The 23,513-nt window shown below is 41.3% G+C and overlaps 1 protein-coding gene across 3 annotated transcripts in view; it reads left to right on the plus strand.

Annotated features, from left to right (window-relative positions):
* The first annotated feature begins 7,133 nt into the window (after nt 1-7,133).
* The window catches only part of NKAIN2 (sodium/potassium transporting ATPase interacting 2), a 515,822-nt gene continuing 499,442 nt past the window's right edge, over nt 7,134-23,513 (plus strand). Inside the window, exon 1 of one of the 3 annotated variants that reach the window (XM_038130925.1) lies at nt 7,134-7,564. In XM_038130925.1, the coding sequence (XP_037986853.1) occupies nt 7,511-7,564 (54 nt within the window). In that variant the 5' untranslated portion in view covers nt 7,134-7,510. The remainder of the gene's footprint in view (nt 7,565-23,513) is intronic. The other 2 variants (XM_038130924.1, XM_038130926.1) reach the window with 2 other exon arrangements.

The following is a 23,513-nucleotide window of genomic DNA, read 5'->3' on the forward strand; positions in this document are numbered from 1 at the left end:
CATAAAGAAACATTTATCTGAGCAGGGAAAAACGCAAAGTCCTGTAGCCAGGAAAAGATCAGGCAATTTAGTGGGAATCCATGGAGAAGCCTATCTCAGGAAACAGAACCAGAGAAGGAGCTCTAGAGGGCATAGGATATGAACAAGACAGACAGGACATTTCGTGAGGATGATGAAAGCAAATCTGATATGAGGATTTTTGCATTTGAAAATGCCGCATTCCTTAATAACATACTGTGTTTACTCCCACAGCCCAAATTTCTAGAAAATATTGAACTGTTAGGGAGGATTTAAAAAAAAAAAAAGTGAGAGTTATTGAAGGACTGAAAAATCTACCTGGTAGTATAACACACAGGGAGACCAAGGTCTTTATCTTATCAGAAAGAAGATTATATATTAAAATGGCAAGAGTCAATACAAGCTTAGAGAGAGAAGAAAACAACTTTTTTGATTTCTAAAGGGAACTTTTCAGTGTTACTGTTAGAAGTCGAGCAAGAAGCAGTTCTTTAAAATTAAGTTTTAGACTACAGATAAAATGTAATTTTTTGATATTATTTTTTCTACTGGATCACTAGGATTTATTACAGAATGCTTTATGTAGTCCTTGTTTTTAGAAAATTCTAAATAATGTCTGGAACAGTATTTCCCAAATTCAGTTCAATTGGAAATCAGCCCAAGGAAGTCCTATCACCTGTTGCAGAAGGCCAGTCTGGATAAACAAAGGGACTCTATTTCACCTAGAAAGCCATGAAAACATTATAAACAAACAAAACTCGGGTTATTCTTCTCTCTGATATGTTTTGTGAGTTACAAGGCCATCCATGATCTCAGGAAAACAACAGGGTTTTCCAAGATCAGAGTCCAGAAGAGATCATTAGACCTGCTGCACGCCTTTTACTTTTCCTTCTTGCATGCCACTCTTCATGAAGCCCATTGGTTCCCTGCGTGGCAAAGGGAGACCGCGTTAGGCACGGCTGCCTCCTGGACCCCGGTACCCACGCCGGCTTCCTCCATGCTCGGCGGCCACAGCGGGGCAGCGCCGGTGGCGCGGGCTGGGCTGGGCTGGGCAGGGCAGGGCAGAACAGGGCAGTGCTGGCCTGGGCTGGGCTGGGCAGGGCTGGGCAAAACAGAGCAGGGCAGAACAGGGCAGGCGAGAGCGCTGCGGGTGGGAATCTGCGCATCCACAGCTATCCGCAAGAGCGGCTGGCGACGGGCGCCGTGTCTGTGCATGAACGCAGTGCCCTCTCTTGACGGGTTTCAGTTTACGAAGAATATCAAGGTTCAGCTGCAGCTGGGCGCTACCAGGGCTCTTCCAACTGCTCAGAGCTTTGGAGACTGGCAGAACTACTTCTTCTATTTGCCCGTCAAATCTCCTCCTTGAATACAAGCCATAATTTTACCCCTCTCTCCATTTTTCTCCATTTTGAAGACCATAGTCACAGAAGAAAGCATCCTTCTGTTTGTCAAACGTCAGGATTTTAGTTTCACTGGTAATCAAAATATATGCTGAAAACAGAGCCCGTTTATTTCAGAATTAAAATATGTTAAAAAAAGATTACATTAAATACAAACTTGATAAATAAAAAATTATATTTGACAGTGACTGAAGGAAAAAAACAACTTTCAATAATATTAATAGCAGAATGCTTAATATATAATTTTAATGGATATGCATCCATTATTTCATGGGATAAAGGAAACAAACAGTAAAAACAATGGTCACAAAGAATAATCTGACCTCCTCACTGGCCAATTTTAAATGTGAGAAGAAATTCCAATGCCACGGAAATGATTTCTCCCTTGTGTTACCTTGCCCTGGGCAAAATGAGAACACATTTATTTTCTAGATGAGGTATATAAGAAGCAGAATGTTTAATCGACTTGCTAAAGGTTACACGAGTTTATAGGAGACAGATAAGAAAAATCTACTCTGTGGATGTCCAAAGTACCTAACACATGAAGTGTTTCAAATCTCTGTACGCAGATCTACTGAAATGCAGGATCAATAATATTAAATTACCTATACAATGCTTTAATGTCCGCAAGTGAGAAAACATTGACTAAAAATGAAGCAGTGATAGCATTATTAGACTATTTTTTCCCCCAGAAAGACTAATAAGTGCACAGAAAATTACAGTGTTAGTTAAGAAAAACATTGTACAAACTGTGTCCACAGAGGGCAATGATAAGCCTTCAAGTTGACAATTTTGTTAACCACGCTCCTTTGTGAAGCAAGACAGTATGGCAAGGAATTCCTCCTCCCCTCTGATTCCTATTTTTCCCATTCTCCCACAGAAGGTGGACCAGTTTGAAAAATGCCAGAGCTGTTGCATCCTTAATGTGTCTCCAGCCTGGGTGGAAAACAAACTCAGCAGCAAGGATGAAGTGACAGCACTTGGCTGCCTCTGATCTGTGGCCCCAGAGCAGGGTTTTTGCCACTTGTGGTGTGCTGCAGTTGCTGGCCCAGGAAGGTCAGACACCCTTGGACACTACTCTGCTGATCTCTGGTCTTACCCTGTGCTGCAGCCCACTGCAGGAGGCCAGCTGAGCACCTGGGTGCAGCAGCCCTCCAGACAGGTTCAGCATTCATCCTCATGTATAATTCACTGTGATTTTCTACCAGCATTTATAATGGCAGCTATGTGATGGCTGCATTGTCTACGAAGTCAGTATATGACAGAGTGCCAGGGACACATCATTCTCTTCTTCAATCTAACAGCTTGCTGAGCTTCCCCATCCTATTCCCGTCTCATTTTGATAACTGGCTTGTCCTTTGCCTCCACAGGAGAAGGGAGACTGCTACTTCCATTACTTTATCCACTCATTACCAGAAGTAAAATGCCCAGAAAATTCCCTTACTGGTTAGTATTGCTAAGTAGAAATGACACATCACATAATTTCCAAAATCCAGTCACTTAGAATCAGTCAAGAAACTGAATAAATTAAATGAATGGATTATCCTTATTACTGTTATTACTTACATCTCATCTAAGGTATGGATATTATTGAATAAGAAAGTAAAATCTTATTCTTTTCTTCACACCAGCTCCAGAGACCCAGTATTTCTCACCATAAGGGAAAGGGATACTGTTTCTGTTTCCAGTAGGCAGAGTGCCTGACATGGCCCCAGATCTCCAGCACAGGTTGGTAGGAATAACCGGCTTTGGAAGTAGGAGCCAAGGACTTTTTTGTCTTTGTAGAAGCTATGATGTATCACTAGGCTTTCCATTTCTATTTTTCATTTCATTCATGAAATGATGTCCCTTCTAATTTATCTCACCCTCTAGCTAGTTGTTGTCTGGTGACTTTTACAAGTCTTAAATTCATGCCTGAAAGGGATAACACTGCTCTTCTCATTCAGTTAAAACAAAGACTTACTTAGAAAATGTACACATTTAAACCCACTTAATGTTTCAAATATCATTATTTTCAGTAGCAACTGCTTCTTAGTTAAATGGTTTTTCAGGCATCAGACTATTATATGACAGATGATTTTGTCACTATGCAAAATGTGAAACCTGTAATCAACTTGTTATGGCATTTCACAAAAGTATGTGACAGTAAAATAAGTAAACTGTCATTTGGGCAATCAAGTCTTAAAATCCTGCAGGAGGTAAAAAAAAGTACCTGACACTCAATCTTTATGGTAGAGATGATGTTCAAAAGAATCGTTTAATACTGCTACAGTCTTAGAGGTTTGAATAGAATTTTTATTGCAGTATGCTTAAGTCTGCAATAATTTTGTATTATGTTTTAATCACTTATTTTTTCCCCCCTAATTGATTATTTCCCCAGAAAGTCAACATGCACGTCACACAGCAAGGTCTGCTCTGTTAACAAGGCATTGGTTAATTTGAAACAATATTTTCCCTTTACTATTGATGACAACATTATCAATTACAAAGCATTTTCAGACTGGTTTGATATGAGAATGGATGCAGTAGGCAGGAGCCCATGCCGACTTACTGGCACCTGGGACAGCCTGGGGAGGTGGTGCTGGCAGCAGCAAGCTCCTACATACCTGGAACCCTTGGGATGACGTGGTGCTGAACCCACACTGTGCTGGCTTAACGGATTTCACGTGAAAGATTTATTAAAGGGGAGGGATACAGAAGCTACGGTCCATAAGACACTAGTGGCCCTTCCTGCCGCTCTGTTTGGCCTGCGGCTTGTTTTCCCAAGTCCTTCTCCTCTGTGGCTGCTGGTTTGATGCAGCAGGCTGGCAGCTGCAGCCCTCCTTGGGCTTTCCTTTTGCCCAGGTGCTCCCCCAGGCTCAGGGAAGGAGCAGGCTAGGGTTAGGCTTAAAACCAGTTAGTACATCCTGTCAAATCACAGGGAAGGCACTCTAGGGGACAAAGGTTTCACCATTATGCTGCCAAAAAGCTTGTTCCCCTCTCAGCTCCAAAGAGCAGATATCCTGGGTGTACAGGCACTAGCAATGAGCTCCTGTAACTGGAAGTGTAAAATGAATCTGCAGCCTCCTATTTCCAGTCATTAGTGACAGTCACCGATTTTGGAATTGATCTCCTCCCAGAAATGAGTTATAGAAATAGGAATAAAATTACACTTGATTGAGAAGACTGAAGGGAAACAGGGAAACCTATTTTTATCTGATTTTTTTTTTTGTTTGGTTTGGGTTTTTTGGTTTATTTTGTTGTTGGGGTTTTTTTACCTCTTTATGATTACAAATCAACTGGAGGAAGCACTGTAACCTACAAGTTAATGTTTTGCAGTGAATAACCTTCAATGAGGAGCACTGCACAGCCTGCCTTGGAAGAAAATTGGTTTTGTTTTGACAAAGTTATGAACATTTGGAAATTACTCACTGAGCACACATAACAGGCCTTTTGTTAAGGCTACTAGGAATGAAAAAAAACCAGTATTGCTGTGTGTACACAGCTGATTTTGCTGCATGCTGAAGCTGCAGGGCCCCAAAAACAGGCTTAGACTGGACTCAAAAAGGCCCTGACCTGAGCATTTGACCCAACAAGAGCTCAATCCTGTGGCTCACTTCGAGTCCTCTTGATAAAAGAGATTAAACAGATAAAAGTGACATGGAGAAAGGAAGTTTGTGTGGACAGATAAGCCACAGACCAGGGGGAAGTGGATAACAGCACAGAAACAGACAGATTTACTTTAAAGGTACTTAGGAGAAGGCAAACAAGTTGAGATTCTTACTACAATGCAAAGATATAGGAGAAGGTGTTGAGAAGAAAAAGGAACAGGGAGATTTGGGAAGCTGTTAAGAGACCATGGAGACTGTAACTTTGGACTCTTCCACCACTGCCCATGTATTCCTTGGAAACCTCCCACTGTAATGGACAACCAGATCAGTTATGGGCACAGAGAGAGAACTCTTTGCTTCCTCACAAGAGTCCAAATGAGTACAAACTGCCCTTTCTGTTAGCTTGCCAGCTCCCAATCTCAGATAATGAGATACACCATTCCTGCCACTGCCATGTGCTATAGGATGACTTTGTTTGAGCAGGGAAGTTGGACCAGATGGACCAGATGACCCACCGTAGTCCCTTCCAACTCTACCCATTCTGTGATCCTGCAAGTGTAAGCATGATATGAAGTCAAGAAAGACTGTTTGAGTTCAGAGGTACCTGAACTATTCTCTGCCACTTGCTGGACAGCTCTGCCTTCCCAGCCTCAGCTGTTCCACAGCTTTATTTGTCCTCAGCTAAGGCTATCCCTAGTAGTTGCCTCCTTAGATCCTCAAGTGAATATGTTCAGTGCATTTGGTGCCCAGAGGTTTGACTGGTCCATACTGTGCCTGACAGCACAGAGGCTGACAATCAGAACAATGTACTTATGGAGCAGAGGACCAACACTGTCACTTTTGTGCGTGTTTTGCTTCCCTGTGGAGTGCTTATAACATTTTAAGAATTTTAGGAGTCATAACTGCTTATTTGACAGTTTGCCAACTATTTTGACAAACCTGCTTATAGAGTGAGAGCAAACTACATGGGGTTCCAAGCTCCCAGAGAGCTTCCAGTTTTATAGGGTATTTGTGCTGCAAACAAATATTCACATGAGCTCAGGAAACCCAGTGACGTTCCTCCAATTCATAACTGAACATCCCACATAAAACTACTTCTGTTAGTGGGGAGCTCAGTAAGAGTGACCTGGTCCAAATGCAATGACAAGGTGGTCGGTGATGACACAGCAATTAACAACCTTTGGAGGATGATTGACACACCAGATCTTGACACATAATTTACCACCAACTCGATGTATTCTAAATGCTTTTAACAGCAAAGGAAGGCCGGATCAAGTCACTAAGTGCAAACGTTCCTCATCATAATGGTGGGCAGAACCAGTTCCCTGACACCAATTAATATATTTTTTTCTAAATAGGACCGGTCTTGTCTTTCTTTTCCTGCCCTCACCCTCCAGCTCCTAGCTTCTGTCTCCGACCTCTCCCAGTGTTCCAGGTCAGACACTTCTGATCTGCCTCCGCCTGTGAGCTCTGCTCAGGGTGGGAGTGCCAGCGGTGCGGCGGGCCGGCGGGGGCCGCCGTGTCCCCGGCGGTCCCGGGGAGCTCTCCCCGGTGCCGGCTGCGGTGGAGGGAGCGCGGCTGGGGCGGCTTCCCCCGCACCGCCGCCCGCGGCCCGCCAGGCGGCAGCAGCGCGCGCCACCGCGGGGCTGCGGCCGCGCCGGCCCCGCTCCGCGCCCGGGCCCCGCTCCGCCGCCGGGCCGTGCCCGCGGGCCGGGCCGTGCCCCGCCGCCGCGCCCTGCCGGAGGGGCTGTGCCTGTGCGGCGGCGCGGCTGCGGAGGGCGCCGTGCGGTGCGGGTGAGCTCCGCGCGGGGTGGGCGCGCAGAGGTGTCCCGCCGAGACAAAGGCGCCCGGGAAGGTGCAGCCGCGCTCGCCGCGCCCGCGCAGACAAAGCGGAGGCGCCCTCCGCCGCCTCTCCGCGCCTTCCCGCGGGGGAGCCCCCGGGAGAGGGGTTCCCACAGCTGGGGCTGCCTGAGCCCTACCGGGGAGGAGCAGGAGGAGGAGGAAGGCAGGCGGGGGAGCAGCTATGCCGTGGGCAGGAGGGAAGCCGCTCTGCGAGCGTGAACCGAGCTTAGCGCCGCCGCCTGCCTCGCCTCCCCGTCCGTCCGTCCCTCCCTCCCTTCTCCCCTCCTCCCCCCGCCTCCCCCCGCCGCAGACGGCTGCGAGCCCGGATGGTTTGCGAGCGGAGTTGAGGGGGCAAACTTTGAAGCCCAGATGCCTCTGGGGCTGCGCGGCAGAGCGCGGCTGCTCCTGCAGGCACCTGCCGCCGCCCTCCCCCCGGCGCTCTCGCCCTCCGCGGGGGCGGCCGGCCCCGCTGCCCGCCACCGCCGAGGCGGCGGGCGCTGCGGCCGCGGCTGAGGGCGGGCGGGCGGGCGGCGGGCGCGCCCCCATGCGGGTCCCGGGCTGGGCAGCGCCGGCGGCAGGCGGGAGCCGGGCGGCGGCCGGGCGGTGCTCTCCCGCCGCCTGAGTGGGCGCGGCGCGGGACGGCGGCGCGGGGTGCCGGGAGCCATGGGCTATTGCAGCGGCCGCTGCACGCTGGTGGCCGTGTGCGGCGCGCAGCTGGTGAGTGGCGGCGGGGGCGGCCCGCGGAGGAGGGGGGAAGGAAGGCGGGGGGGAAGGAGGGGGCGGCCGGGCGGCTCCCCCGCTGACCGGAGAGGGGGCTCGGGGAGGGGCAGGGTGGGAAGGCAGCGCCCGCGCTTTGGGCGAGGAGGGGCCGGGGGGGGCCGGGATGGGGATGCGAATGCGAATGCGAGCGAGGCGGCAGGGTGGGAAATTAAGGCTGTGTTACAGGTAGTTTGGCGAGGACTCTGCCGGGGAGGCTGCGGTGGGCGCACGGCGGAGTTAATAAACTCGGGCAGTTCTCCCAAGCGTTGAGTCAAGTTGGTACCTGGTTTCCTTTAGCTGGCCCTGTGTGAGGCAGAGACGCGTGTCAGGGGTGATGCGCAGCTTGCACACAGTTTGCCATACAGGTGTGTTTCTGTGTGAAGTTGTCACGCCTGAGCTGTTCTGCAGATGTGGGGTTTTTTATTTGTTTGTTTTCTTTCAGACTTCTTGTCCGGTGTATTTTAACACTGTATCATTATGTTGCTACAGAACTCAGCCCTATTTTTATATTTACCTTTGGAGGAGACATGTGGAAGCTCTTGTAAGCTCAGCTACCAGCGAAACTAGATTGAGTTTAAAAAGTAGGCACTGAGATACAATAACAAAGAAGCTGCCTAAAAATAGATCTGCTTAGCAAGATGGTTCGGCTGTGCAATTGTATTGTGGCAAATTGAAAGAGACTGGGGTTAAAGTTAAGAAACTCATATCCCTTTCTGTAATGTATACGATGGTTTATTTCATTGTTGTGGAAACAGATACATGATGTAAGAATTCCTGTGGATTTGGATGCAATGACATACAGATAAAGACTTACCAATGTAGTATGCCCCATTTCTTATCCTCATTATATTGAATGTTCATGTGCTGGCAGAACAGGTGCTGGAAGCACCTTTGTTAAGCAGTTAACCTTATGGCAGAAGTGAAATATTTCACGTTACTCCATCCCTCTACCTCTTAGTGAATAGTTTGCTGAGAAAGTGTAAGTCAGTGTCAATAGCAACCAGCATTGTTGCTAATTTTTTTTTTTCCTGGAGGCAGGTACTAAGAGAACTACAAAAGAAGAAAAATAATAGATTTCAAGAACCAAATCAGTAAAACAGTACGTAAGAAAGAAAGATGTGTTAGCAGATCAGAAATTTGAAGAAATGCCTGTGATCTTTTCATCAGTTGTCATCAATCCTTAATCATTTTGTATTCTGAAAAACTTTTTATTTGTATATGCTGTTCCCCACCTAAGTTATTTAGTTCTTTGTAACTGGATGTTTCTTATCAGACATGATTTATTTATGTATATTGTCTAAAAAGGAATCTTGAATAGTAGCAATAGAGTGAGTCTTGAGTGGAATGGTAGGAATGTAGCCTTTTCCAGCAGTTTGGAAACATAAAATTAGTGTCTGAAGTTCTTCAGATCTATTTAAGTTTCAGAGGCATACTTTTTTTCTTTTTTTTTTTTTTTTCCTCCAAAGGGGACAAAAATGGTTTAAATTGTGCCATTGTGCCTCTTGCAGAGTTTTTTTGTTTGTTTGTTTGTTTTGTTTTGTTTTTTAAATGCATTTAACAACCAGGCAGTCATGATGACTGTAGAATGTGCTAAGATGTCAAATTGTTATTTTTCTGAAAGTCTATGAAGGAAAGCATATTTGCTAACTCATGGTGAGAAAAAATACATGCAGAACTCATAAAAACATAACAGAAATGCCCTGTAGGAATGTGTCAGCAGGTGGATGAGCAGGTAAGCTAATGCAGATCTGTAGCATCACTTTCTACATGAAGCTTCCTACAACTGATTGTAAAACTACAGGGTCAAATAAACATATTTTTAAAAAAATAAATCCTGTTTTCTGGAGTAGCTTAAGGAAATTTTTAAGAGAATCATAAACTGAAAGCCAACTTGAAAATTTTTATTGAGCAAGAAAAGGATGTGCTAACAGCAATGAAAACTTCTGAATCACACTTGGCCTGTGTCATGACATTTAGATAGGTTAAAAGCAGGAGTAATCATTTAAATGAGAAAAAGGAGACGGAATGGAAAAATATACGCATTTTATTAAAATCTTGTGTCATATTCCTTCATGTGCCATATACCATCAAGTGGGAATGGGTTATAAGTTTTAAGTCAAGGAGATTTAACTCTCCTCTGTAGGCCCATGGGTGATTAGTTGGTTGTCAGTACTTTTTTAGGTAAAGACTACTTAAAGGAGCAACTGCTGTCAAGATTCATCGTGGAATTATCAGCCACGTTAGTGAAGATGCAAATCAAAAATAAAGGATCTAGTAGTTATCTGGCCTGAGGAGATGGGTGTGGGAAGCATTTCCACACTGATAACCATACTTCAAAAATAAAGTGTAAAACTTTAAGTGTGAAGACTATGTGTTACTGGTACCGGGGATTCAGTTTTAAAATGGTCATATTTGAGTAAAAAGTATACTTTTGTTTTGGGGAAAAAAGTTGGTAAGAAGAAAGGATTCTTTTGTTTTTTTAATTGTAAGTATGTTCTTCCATCTCTACAAAGCTAGGGTGTGGTGATCTAATCAGTCTTGGTAGGCACTGCACAATAAACAGTATCGTGGAATACTGCAGTTTATTAGGGAAGCTGTTGCATATTGTACATACATAAATGATGTAGGTGTCACAAATGGGTAAAAAAAGGGGGTTGTTTCAAATACTGGTGCAGGAGTAGAGCTGCATTAGCTTGAGAGACCCTGCCCAGGCAGAATTATTTTCATAAATGCATTTTAAGTGCTCATAGTTAAGGCAACATACTGTATACCATCAGATTATCAGAAACCTCAAGGAATGCTTCTGCTCTCAAGGGCGTACTGATCACTGCTCTCTGCCTATTAACATACATATACCTCACTGTTTGTGCTCTCATTTGTACTATGGAAAACAACCTTTGACAGCTCATTTTCTTCTGCATTTGTACCCAATGAGAAAAATTAGCAGCAAGTAAAAGCTAATTTTGCTCATGTTAGGAGCAAGGCATTGCCTTTTGTATACAAAATTTGTTATCTCTCTCTCTCTCCATATATATATATATATATAAATATATATATATATATAAGGATGCTAGTTTTGATCTCTTTTGCTCATCATTTCCCTTCTGAAAAGAAACTTCAGCACAGCGGCTCTGGTGGTTTTTGTTGTATGGTAACTATACTGGTTGCAATAAAAGACTTCTCTACTGTTTCATTTTGTCCTTTAAATCTCTTTATTTTTGGGTATTTTCTTTTCTGTTAATAGCTTTCATCAGTAGCACTAATGTCTTGTTGCCTAGTCTTTTTAATAGAAAGAGCAGCAAACGTGAAACTGCCAAGATTATTTTGCTTTCTGGAAGTTTTCGAGAGCCCCACAAAAACAGTTTGAAACTTTCTTCTTTCCCATGGTTACTGCTTGGGAAAACTTGGGGCATGACAAAACAAGAAAAAGTACAGCGTGTCTTCAAATTAGAAGGTCTCCCCTCCAAGTGCAGTGAGGAGAAAAGAGTATTTCATAGGAAACTTTAAGTCCCTAGTAATCATTGCCTTATTGTATCTCACCATCAGACAAAGATTGCCATGCTCCCAAGGCAAATTAGATAACAGATAATTCAACTTTTACACTCCCTTCTCTCAGTTTCTATCTGAATTTGCTGAACTAATTTATATAAATATTTCTGTAAAATTTGCCTCTTTTGCCTGTTGTTTTTAATTTCTTCCTCTTTTTTTTTTTTTTAAAGTAAACTGTATTGCAGTTCAGATATTCCAACTAAGTAATAAAACCATACAAAATTTGTAAACAAGCCATATTTATATATATGCAACGGGTCAGTTAGTGATGGTGAGGTACTGAATCTGAGGCTCTAAAGAAGTATGTATTATAATGTACAGATCCCTGAATCTCTCAAAACTGGTGTCTTTCACAAGCACCAGTATATGATGCTTGTAAAGTCTCTCCTTCCTCTTGCTGACACTTCACAGTTGGGGCTATGAGCACACAGGGTCATGGTGACTCTTTCTGAACTCGTCCTGTTACAAGTCCAGCTGAAGCCACTGTCCAAGTCTGTCATGCTGGCCAAGCAGAACAAAAAAGATACCCAGATTTGGTTGGTTTGTTAGGAGGCCAGCTCTTTTGACCTAATGAAAAAAAAATGATCAAAATACAAATGGTTTATATAGAATGTCCTTGTTCTGTGCTTTTCCACAAATGAATAATGTTTTGTTTCAAAAACTTTTTCAGCTGAGGTAATTTCTACACTTAACTGTGATACTGGTGTCCATAAACACATACTTAATTGCTTGTTGGACATGAAGATGCATATTTGACCTGCAGCAGGTAAAGTGATGGAACCGAGGAAATTATTTACATACAAACTAGTATGGAAAGAAGTATCTACCGCATTTCTTCTATGACAAGAGGTGTCACGAGAGATGTCCATAATCAATATTGCACACTTAATATAAGACTGAAGAGTTCCTTGTACTCTTCCAATTCTCCCTTGCATTATTAAAAATCAGCAGATGTAACTAAAGAGAACAGAGTGTGATACTTGGACAAAAAGTCTGCCTTAGTGATAGGTCCTGTAAAGTTTAGGTTTGCCTTTTTAAAATATGAATAGCAAGCATTCTTATGCTCATTCAAACACTTCAGGAATGGTGATTGTGACAGGCTCTAGTCTATATCACAAATCTAGCTAAGGTTTAATACAGTTTAATATCATGAATATCCTTACTTTGAGAAAACCTCATGTTTAAACGTTTTGGAGGTTTAATTCTCAGGACTTTCAGAGAGTGAAGTTTGCTGGATTAGAGCTCAATTCCCACTGAGAGCAAAGCAAAGGCAATCACAGTGGATATTCTTTAGAATTAGCTATCTTGAAGTGTTATACAATAAAGTACATATTTTTATTAATATAGGGTCTTACACCATGCATAGTGTCTGGATACTTTGCCATAGCACACCAGACGACATAACTAGCGAATGTAGAATGTCTTTTTTTTTTCATTTTTGTTAAAGGGAAGCGGTAGTGAAATTTTGGGACTTTGCTTTTAATTGCTGGGTTTGGGGGAGAGGTTTTTTTTCTTTTTGCATGTGTGTTTTGATTGTGTTTCATTGTCACTGCTGCTAATGGTTTTCTATAGCAGCTTTAGGAGAGAAGTGTCTGCAGTGGAAAATTCTGATGACATGTACATGTTCCTACATTTTCTGCTAGCAAAAGGGAATTGAAAGATGTGGGCTTTTCATGTGGAATGGGAAGTGATGTTACTGCACTTAGCCTGTGGATCTGTAGTTTTATCAGTCTGCAAAGAATAGAGAGAATTGATTTCAGTTTTGGGTATTACTTAAGTGCTACTTTTGAAATTGTGACTATGTCAACATCTTGCGTCTGAACCTTCTTTAAAGCCCTGCTTTGTTTTCCTCCTTTAAAGTTGCTTTGTTTCAAATTTGATAGGAAAGTGAAAGTTTCATTGTATTCAAAAACATGTTATCCTACTAGTAATGAAAAGGAAACAGTCTGTGAATAGCAGACTTACAGCAGATGTGTGTTTGAGAGCTATTGTATAACACTAAGGAGTAGATTTTGAGGTGTTGCTGGAAATAGATAAACAAGAAACTTGGTTATGAATTCGGAGAGCTAACATCTCTTGTCATGGGAAAGCATGTAGCAATATTTTTAAGTTTGTGAGACCTTTTTTAGAAAAATAAGCACTTTTAAAAAATTCTGTCTTTGAGATAAAATAATGAGGACCAAACTTTTTTGTTCCTTATAACTTGAGCTCAAAAGAGGTGATGGATGCAAAAAAATGGATGCCTGAGGTAACAGTCCATTATATAATTTAATTTTAGTGGCTTGACATTTGCTGTGAATGGGACAGTATTATTTTTTGTAGAAGTGCAAATGAATAATAATAATGAGTAACTGGTTATGCACTTCAAGAAAAGTGGAGTGTGTTGGGTTAAGTTACAGGGGTAAAAGATTTAAAGCCAGCTGGATAAAAGTTTTAATTCACTGCATTTTGAAGTTCCTTTAGAGTTCAGTTAGCAGACTCAACATTCTGATACTGTAGTGTTTGGTAGGAACGAAAGGTTTAATAGATAGAGAGAAGTTGATTGAACTACCTGGCTATAGGCACCTAAAAGATCTAGCAAAGTTACTCTTTTTGTATAGCCATGGTGAAAATTTGTGACAGTGGGAATTAATTTCATATTGACAGAGATTTGAGCTAGCACCTTGAACAATGAGTGGTGATGTGTTTCTATTTTTGGGGTTTTTCTTGTTTTGTTTTGTTTTTCTGTTGCTTTACAAAAAGCACTAAGTAAGCATTTTAAAAATACACCAAAGGTTCCTTCTAGTCAGTCTGTAGTCAGTGAAGGGAAATACCTCATTTTGTGGTTTACAGAAAGGAACAGGTTCTGTGGTTGGAAACCTAAACAGTATTTTAAGTCGGTAGTGACTACTGTCCCAGGCTGGGCCATGAGAATGTACACAGTGCAAAGTGCAGTAGATAAGGTGTGAAAACAAGTACTTGATGAGTTGTTCCAGAAATGAATCTAATTTCATATGGGTTCTTCTCAATATTTTGGTGCATTTGATGACATGGATGTCAACATCCAATTTCATTTAGCATGACATTTTTAGAAACTCCCCTGAGCTTATGGACTGGTGAGATTCAGACAGTGTTTGCTCTGGAGACTGATGTTAGTGAGCTATTTTTGTATCCCAATATACTCCAGACTTCAGTTTTGGTCCCATGGTCCCACTGAGCTCAAGAGATTATCCCAGGTGTAAAATGCCAAAAGAGACAGCAGATTCCAGTGGTCTTTTGTATAAGGTATGTCAGAAATTTTGAATTTTTACAGGATTTCATTTAAGGTTCTGAATTAAAATGACATTTTTTGGAGAACAATAATAGTGAGTATTTTCAGATTTGGATGAGGACAAGAATATTGATGATCTGTCTAAATCAGGATAATCTCTCTAGGCTTCCCTGCAATCAGAAGAGGGAGTCCATCAAGGGATAGGTCAGATTGCCTAATGTTTCCTGGCTTAAACTGACCATTGTAGTTGTGCCTTAAGTAAAGTGGTCTTTCAACTAATGTAGGCTTTTTGGGAGTGGGAGAGAGAAGAAAAACACAGACCCATTGTATGATGTTAGTTATTCACAGTACTTATTATTTATATTTTCCTTACTCTTGCATTTTCACATGTTATTTTGGTGAGGAATGTTTGATTTTAAGGACAACTGTGATCTACAGATTGAGCAATGCTGTTTTGGAGAGGTATTTGTTTCTTCATTGGCTTCAAGAGAAACTAAGGAGCCTGCTTCCACTAGAACAATGTCAGCCTTTGTGCTTCCTCCCTTATGATCCTCTAAAATATGATGCTAAAATCACATGGATAAAACCAATTTATGCTCACTTTGGGGTTTGGATGATTTTTCTGTAGCTTCCAACAGGAGTGAAGAAGACAGGGAGCATTGTAAATAACGTGCAATCAAAAAGAGTGTGCTGAAAATGTAATAACTTTAAAGAATCAGATAGTTTATTATCATCCAGATTAGCCTTCACTTATTTGTTTTATCATGGTGAGTGAAAGTGAGGGGCTGTTAAGTGCCACCTGACTTGTGAAGTAGAATGGGTGCAATAGTTGAAATGACATTTTCTTGCCCCTGTGGCAAATAAACATTTCACAGTTCATTATTTTATGTCCTCTCCCCAGTTGTACATGAACCAGCTGGATGGCATCTGAGAATCGTTTAAGCATTTTATCATTCTATAACCCTCTGATGGAAATGGCATTTAGAAGAAATATTACTGATTTCTGTGTTCACTAAAAAGTAAACATGCATAGCTAATGGTTCTATTCACCACAGATCATACTTATGCATTTTTAATAAAAACTTGATTTTAATTCATACATAACTTATGAGAAATGTTTATCAGTTTGGAGATCTGCTGATTCCTACTTAAACATTTACATGTAGCTGGATACCCTGAAAATATTTCTTAGCTGGATACCCTGAAAATATTTCTCACTGATGCTTGGATTAAGGTGAATCTTTACAGACCACTTGCTTCTCTGCTGCCTACGTAATGACGTAAAGTATGTAGTAAATGCTGATTATTATACTGATTGCTGAAAACAGTAAAAAAACCCCATTTATTTGACATAAATGAATCTCGTATTTTCCTATGCTGTTTGAATAAATAGGTTTCTAAAATTAGAGTTTGGAGCGGCAGTGTGTGTGTGGGGGGGTATTCTTTTTTTCTTTTTTTCTTTTTTTTTTTTTTTTTTTTTTTTTGTATTTGGAATTTTAGGCAGTATCTGACAAGTTACCAGTTGTGTGAATGGGAATAAGAAAAGTCTGTCATATTGTATATTCATACCATAACAGATTGAGTTCTGGTTTTCTCCTCACCCTTCTTTTCTTATGAAGGAATTCTCATTAGTGGAGTTTGCTACAGAAAGCAGCATGTGAGGTTAATTCTATTATTTCTAAGAGGTATGTTGAAATGGTGATGCCTGTCATGTTTATGCATTACATCACCTTTTAGAAGGCAAAAAATGCAGCACCGTTTGTAGATAGTGGGAGAGAGACTCATTCAAACATGTAATGAATAGGCTCTGAACCAACTTCTGGAAGTGGCTGCCTCTTTTCATCCACTGTATAGGCCTCTCTTCTGCATGCACCTTTATTAACCTCATTGTACAGTTAAGCCTGCTTATTTTTGATAATATCTTTGTACTAAAGAAGATTAGATAGACTGTCAAACTCTTTTTTAGAATTCAAGAAGAACATAATTGAGTGATGCATAACATTTCTTCTGGATGAATTGAAGTCATGCTAGAGGCCTAGAACAAGGGTCAGAGAGTTGCCCCTGTTCACCTTGAGCAGCATTTACTGTCACTCTGAGTGATGCTGCAGTAGTGAATTAAATTGGTGTACAAGAACAAGATAGTATTAAGAGCTAGAGGGTCTTGAATCTAAGATACTAATATTTGTGTAAGAAAGCTTAACTGTCTTAGGAAATTATGTCCTTCCTCTCCAGGTGACTCATAGTATGGGTCAATTTACTAATTAAAAATTCCTTTAAACTTCTTCATAGGCAGACTAGTAATTGGCCCTCAACAAGTATATTCTTCTTGTTTGAAGATAAAAAGCTTTTGTGAGGAGAGGAAGATAGATGCTGCGATGCCTCTTTAGCACAATGCATGTCTCTTTGAAAAGCCATTCTTCAATAATTAAACAAAATGTAAAGTTTGCAAATTTTTGCCATGACTGACAATGGCTTAGCATTTTTCATTATACTCTGGTCACAGTCTTTGTGGCAGGGTGTTCTATTACAGAGCACAGAAACAAAAGGAGAAAAAACCCGTTGTGTCATTGCTGCCTTCACAAAGCCACAAATACATTAAACTCAAGATACTGTTCATTGTGCTCTTGAGCCACCAGTGACAAAGGTGCTGTGAGTACCACTGGATATGAGGGAGTCATATGTCATTACATCACTATTCAAATTGGCAGAACAAATAGCATTAAAACAAATTAAAACATTGGCGGCTAAAGGAATGCAAAACAGTAAGAGGCTTGACTGAATAAAATACAATATAGAATTTAGATATTATTTTTGTCATAAGTTACAAAGTTGATTTTACCTTTTCCCTGTCTTTTCTTTTTAATTTACATTTAAGTAATTGTCCATGCCCATTTCATGCCCTTGAGGCCAGTTAGCTTTTATTTTCTTTGACACTTGCAGCAGTTGCAGGCAGTGACAGCAGCTTGGTAACAAGCCAGATGATGGCACTGGTTGTGTTAACATAAGATATGGGCTTCAGTGTATCCTGAAAACAGAGTTCACTGTCTTGGATTTTATCAGACAGGCTTTCCTGACTGTAGAGCTGGCAGTAAATTTGGTACCTCTAGAAGGAAGCTCACAACAAATTGGAGTTGGATGCAGTGTTCAGCAATATTCCTAATAATGCCTGTTTCTAGTCCTGGCAACCTTTCAAACTGTGTAGAGGGCCTACTGTCTGGTACAATATTTCTTTGTTTTTTCTTTCTTTTTTGTAAGTGAAAGCCATAACCCAATGAGAGTGGGTCATAGTGGCAGGTACAGAAGTAAAGTTATTGGCTTCTGCAGCTGGAAGAAATGTCTGTTGTGCAACGTGCTAAACTGTGTTGTTTCAGATGCATAATAAAACTTATTTATGGACACCAGTAAAGTGGTATCTGTTGTATAATATCGCAGATAGGCATAAGGATAATAACAAAAGGCAGCTGGTTTAGTAAGCTCTATTTGCTGCAGAAATGTGCTGTTCTTTGTGAACTGGAGTAAAAAAAAACATGGGAGAATGTTGGGGTTTTTTTCCTGCTTCCTGTCATTTGCAATCATTCTTGCTTTCCAGTGTGCTTTTAAAGAAAATACTGTGGGTCCCATACCAGTATTATATTTGTCATGACTAGTACCTTATTAGAGGACAGCTGCTCTTCTCTGCCCAGCACATGTATGTAACTACCACTGATGATAACAGAAGTTGTGAGTATAACCCTCCTCTTCATTTTACCAACAGGGGATGCTGGAGCTCTCATGGTTTCAGTTAAATAACTTAGGTATAAAACCAGGAATGAAATAGTGACAGATCTGCAACTGTTTAGTTGCTTGTTCAGGGTTCATTGTCTGTAAAGAGGTTTTGAACTTCCAGCAATTATTAGCTGGCCTTTTTTAACAAGGTGAGTAAGAAAGTCACTGTCAAAATGCACAACATCTGAGTCTTTCAGTGCATGCTGAGTGTCTTCACTATAAGGCCAGGTATTCAGGACCCCATCAGCCCAAGAGCAGTCTGAGGAAGCTTGGTGTGCAGGAGATATTTCCAACTTGAAAGCATTTTGGGGTATCTCTTTGGTCTCTGTTTAATTCCATCAGGATTAAAAGAAAAGGAATGACCAGCAGGTTTTTCCAAAGTTACTCAGATGCTGTAATGATGCTTTGGCTGCTGTCACTTCTGCTGAGAAATGGACTGAATTGGAACAAAGAACATAGCAATGGCACAGTGCCATCATAATGCTGTTAAGAACTAATGTAAACTCAGCTGGAGAAAACCATTTGCAGTGAACAGCAAGGTTTATTGACCATGGCAAGCCCAAGAACATATTCTCAAGAACCACCTCTTGGCATTTTAGCTGTTGTAATGTGCTGCATATGCAAATCTGTAAGCACTTGCTTCTCTCGGCTCAGAGCTGCCTGGTAGGCAACCCAGACTGGCTTAGGGAATGTAAACACATGCCTCTATGTTCATGCAAGTTTCTCTTTTGTTTTTTGTTTGCTTTTCAAAATTTGAGTAAATTGGAAACTCTGCACTACTTGGGGTGACTGATTAGATTTTTTGGTGAGCACAAGCCCTGACTTTTTTTGGAAGGTGAAAATTATTCATCTTGAAACTGCAGCATCTATTCCAGACAGTTTCCTTACTAATTTCAGAGAAGATACAAAGCTACAGTGATGAATGGATTGAACAGTTAATATTTGACATTTCCTTTTATGCTTATGCCATTTAAAAATAGCTGACTTTTGACAAACTGCTAGTACGTTTTTATATGAATTAGAAAACCTAGACGTACAGTAAGTTCACTGCTACCTTTCATTTTGAGCTGTCTGGAAAATGGCTGTGCTAAAGGTTCCAGCTGCTTTGATGTTCAGCATGAGCACAATGATACTAAATTGGGTGAAGCTGTTGACTCCCTTGAAAGGAGAGGCCCTGCAGAGAGACCTTGACGAATTAGAGGGCTGGGCACTCACCAGCCGTAGGAAGTTTAACAAGTACAAGTGCCAGATTCTGAACCTGGGATGGGGCAACCTTGGATATATGTACAGGGTGGGGAACGAAACACTGAAGAGCAGCCCCACAGAAAGGGAGTTAGGGTCCTGGTCAGTGTCAGGTTGAGAACGAGTCAGCAGTGCCCTGGCAGCCAGGAGGGCCAACCCTGTCCTGGGGTGCATCAGGCACATCATCACCAGCCTGTCCAGGGAGCAGATTGTCCCACTCTGCTCTGCACTGGGATGGCCTTGCCTTGAATATTGAATTTTTGGCACTACAGTATAAGAAGGATATAAACCAATTAGAGAGCATCCAAAGGAGGGCAACAAAGATGGTGAAGGGCGTTGAGGTGAGGCTGTATGAAAAGTGGCTGAGGTCACTTGGTCTGTTCAGCCTGGAGGAGACTGAGGGGAGACCTCATAGCAACTTCCTTGTGAGGGGGGGAGGAGGAGGAGGAGGAGGCGGCACTGATCTTTCCCCTGTGGTGACCAATGATAGGACCAAAGGGAAAGGCATGAAACTATGTGTCAGTAGTAAACTTTAAAAACTTTATTGACTTTTTTTTTTTTTTTTGTATGAGGTATATTAAAGAGTGAAAGCTGGTGCTACCAACAGGTGCCAGAGGAGCACTTAAGAACAGCCCTTTCTGAGGCAGTTTGGAAGGTGTGGCTCTCATAATAAGACACCAACCTCAAAAAAATCCTTTTTTTGCCTCTATGGATTTCATGAGAACATGATTCTTATCCCTGAACCCTAGGCTCACCTGCACAATTTAGGACAAGATTTTTTCTGCTCTCATAGACCTCTCCCTGTGTTGGTAGTGCCCTGTGGTGTGGACATATACACACTGTCCTCCATGTAAGCTGTGAATGGTGGCATCCAGGGGATCAAGCCATGTTGGCACCCTTCATACCTCAGTGCAACGGTAGCCACTGAATTGCATTCTTGCAGTGTAAAAATATTTCACAGTGAATTACATCCATTTTGTACCCACATAATGTAGCAGGAAGGTGAAGGAGAAAGTTTGTGCTCGTGCAGAGACCTGAGACTCTTGCACTGGATTGTCTTTGGTCTTCTTTAGCAGTGTGTTGTAACTTAGAGCTTTTATCTCATTTATCTTGAAGATGTGAAATTTGTTAAGGTGTGTGCTGAGACATGCTTGCTGAGTGAAGGAATGATTAATCTTCCAGGAGTGTTTCCATATAAAGTGTCAAATTACATTTATGAGGAACCTCTACATCATAGCCATCCTAGGACTTATATAAGGTCACTATACAAACACAGCCACTAAAATCTCTTTAGAACATCAAATTTGATAGAGATAAAATGTGCTTAGTGATTTTTTTTTTAAAGGTCAAAAAGGTAAAGATCGTGTATTTACTTCAATTGAAATTCAGCAGGTCTTAGGTTAAAGCGAGGGATAAGGAAAATAAATCTCTAGAATTATGTTATACTTGACAGAATATTGATCAATAATTGTCTCAGCAGGACCTGATGGTGAGCTGAAAATTTTTTTACAAATTTACATAAATATTTCTGATTGGCACATCTTGTGCATAGTTGTACATAGCTTTACTCTAGATTTTTGTTCCACACTTCGTCTCCACATTAATGCTTTGGGAATGTTAGACCATCCTTTTTTTTGATTAAAAACATGTTAGAAAACTCTGTATTTCAGTTAATGTTCCTGTAGTGTACAAAAATAAATATTTGCATGGACATTATTAGCTTACTAATTTCTTGAAGAAGAATGTTTTACACTGTAGTGGTTTTACTGGGTACCCCACAGGCTGAGTACTGCTACTGTAAGGAAGTTGGCCTTGGAAAGGGAAGCATTTTCAAAATGATAGGTAGGAAGATTCATCTGTGGATAGAATATTGAGTCATAAAGTAGGTGTCTGGAATGTCTGGAATCCACAGAATACTTGTGCTTTTTCTGCTCCCCTGCACATTTGATGTATGCTCAGTGCTGAATATAAAATAAGTTAAGATATGGATTTTTTTTCTTTTTTCCCCCCTTTCTCTTTACCCCCTTTTATATTTCACAGAATCACAGAATGGTTGGGGTTGAAGGGATCTCTGGAGATGATCTCTCCATCTGCATAATCCAGCCCTCCTGCTAAAGCAGCCTCACCTAGACCAGCTTGCACAGGATCATATTCAGGCAGGATTTCATAATCTCTCTGGGCTGCCTGTTCCAGTGCTCTGACACCCTCAAAATAAAGAAGTTTTTCTTCATGTTCAGGTGGAACTTCATATATTTCAGTTTGTTCATGTTGCCCCTTTTACTGTCACTGGGCACCGCTGAAAAGAGTCAGGCCCCATCTTCTTGACAAGCGCACGCTCTGCCATAACCAGATTTTTTTAAAGTTATATTATCTCCTTATGGATCTGCATCAACGAAAAAACAAACCAAAAAGAGGCTATTCAATGTTTCTTGAGGTTTACTCATGCAATAAGATGGATGTAAATTAATTGCAAACAGGAAAACTGTAAAATAGAGTTAATAAAGTTCATCTCCTCATAATGATGTCTGAGTCTCTGCTTTCCAAGAGCTGACATGCACTAATGGAGTATGTGACTGTGGGTTTTTTTCATATCTTCTTTTTGTCACGGTTGATATCTTTTCACTACTCAAGTCCTACTTGTTTTACTTCCTTGAAATATCTTGGAAGGAAAAAAGTTACATGGAGCCACTTCTTAGTTGGTATTTTTTATATTAGCTTGCCTTCTGCTACTGCCATGAGCTATAAGCTAAGCTATATAAACAGCAAGGATTGCTTACTTAGTAGCTACTAATAAACATGAAATATTTCTTGATGGAATCACTCCTTCTTGTTCTTTCATAGGTTACAGAGTCTGCATGAATTTTCTTGGTTGCAGTCAGTCAGTGATCTATTTGGTGACAAGACAATGTGTAGCCAAATACACCCATCTGTATTTCACTGGACTATCATCTTTATTCCCATAGGTATTCCCATTCCCAACGTGAGGGAATATCAGTTCTGTTGCAGTGTGACAAGAGAAAAAGAGGCAGAGCTGTTTCCCTCAAACACTGCACATCTTAAAGAAATGCACCTTTAGTGAAAGCAAATCCCCTGATAATAGGTGAACGAAATGACAGTAAGGCTTATTGAGTTCAAGAAGTGTAGTTAGGAAAATAAGAACAGGTCTCTGCTGCAGTAACAGCTACCATGAGATGTGGGAGTGAAGGAATGGGGAGAAGAGGTAGAGAGAAGAGAAAATGAAGAAAATAACATCATTGATGGAACTAGTTTTTTTAATTTGGGGAATTTGTTCTCAGAGGGGTTTCTTTCCACTAGACCAACCTCTTTTTATACTGGTCTGAAATCCAAAAGGGCAACAGTTTTTCAGGGATTCATGGTTCAGATGAGATAAAGAGGTTGAAGGAAGCAAGTCAGTTTGAAATATTTATTCAATGTATGTATATATATAAACAGGAAATGTATGTTTATGAGTTTATCTAACAGGAGAAATTGTGTATGTCTCAGTGATGTGGGAAGATGTCATACTTGACATTGAATTAGTGTTTTAAGCAGAGATGTGTCAGGTACTGCAGGTGTACTGCCGTGCATGCATGATGACACTGAATGTGTCATAGAATTGGACACTTACAAAGAAAAACTCACATAACTTTAACACTTGAGCTGGGAAATTTGGCTTCTGGGGAAAAGCAGATGAAGCTTAGGCACTGGCAGAGTCTTAATATGTTGAATAGAGGGTGCATATAAGCAGTGGATTACATATCCATTTTCAGCTCAGTGTTGCAACAAAGGAGACAGCAGCTTAAGAAAATATGCCTGAATGAAGTCACAGTTCTGAATGTGTGTGCTGTGCGTTTTTAAAATAGAATCCTGTTGAATTGAATAGAATCATAATCTCCTACGCTGCATGGGTGGTACTCAAGACTTTAGGGGAATGGATGATAAGTCTGATACTAATGGAAGTCTATTAGAAAGAGATATGAATTTATCTTGCATGTGTCACGGGTGAATTTGTCTTTCGCAGACCTACAAGTTGTGTAAATGATGTTTCGTATTTATGTCATAGAATTAAATGGGAAAGCTCCTTCATTCAGCCACTTCCTA

The sequence above is a fragment of the Motacilla alba genome, chromosome 3 (genome assembly GCF_015832195.1).
Source record: "Motacilla alba alba isolate MOTALB_02 chromosome 3, Motacilla_alba_V1.0_pri, whole genome shotgun sequence".
In the NCBI taxonomy this organism is placed as follows: Eukaryota; Metazoa; Chordata; class Aves; order Passeriformes; family Motacillidae; genus Motacilla; species Motacilla alba.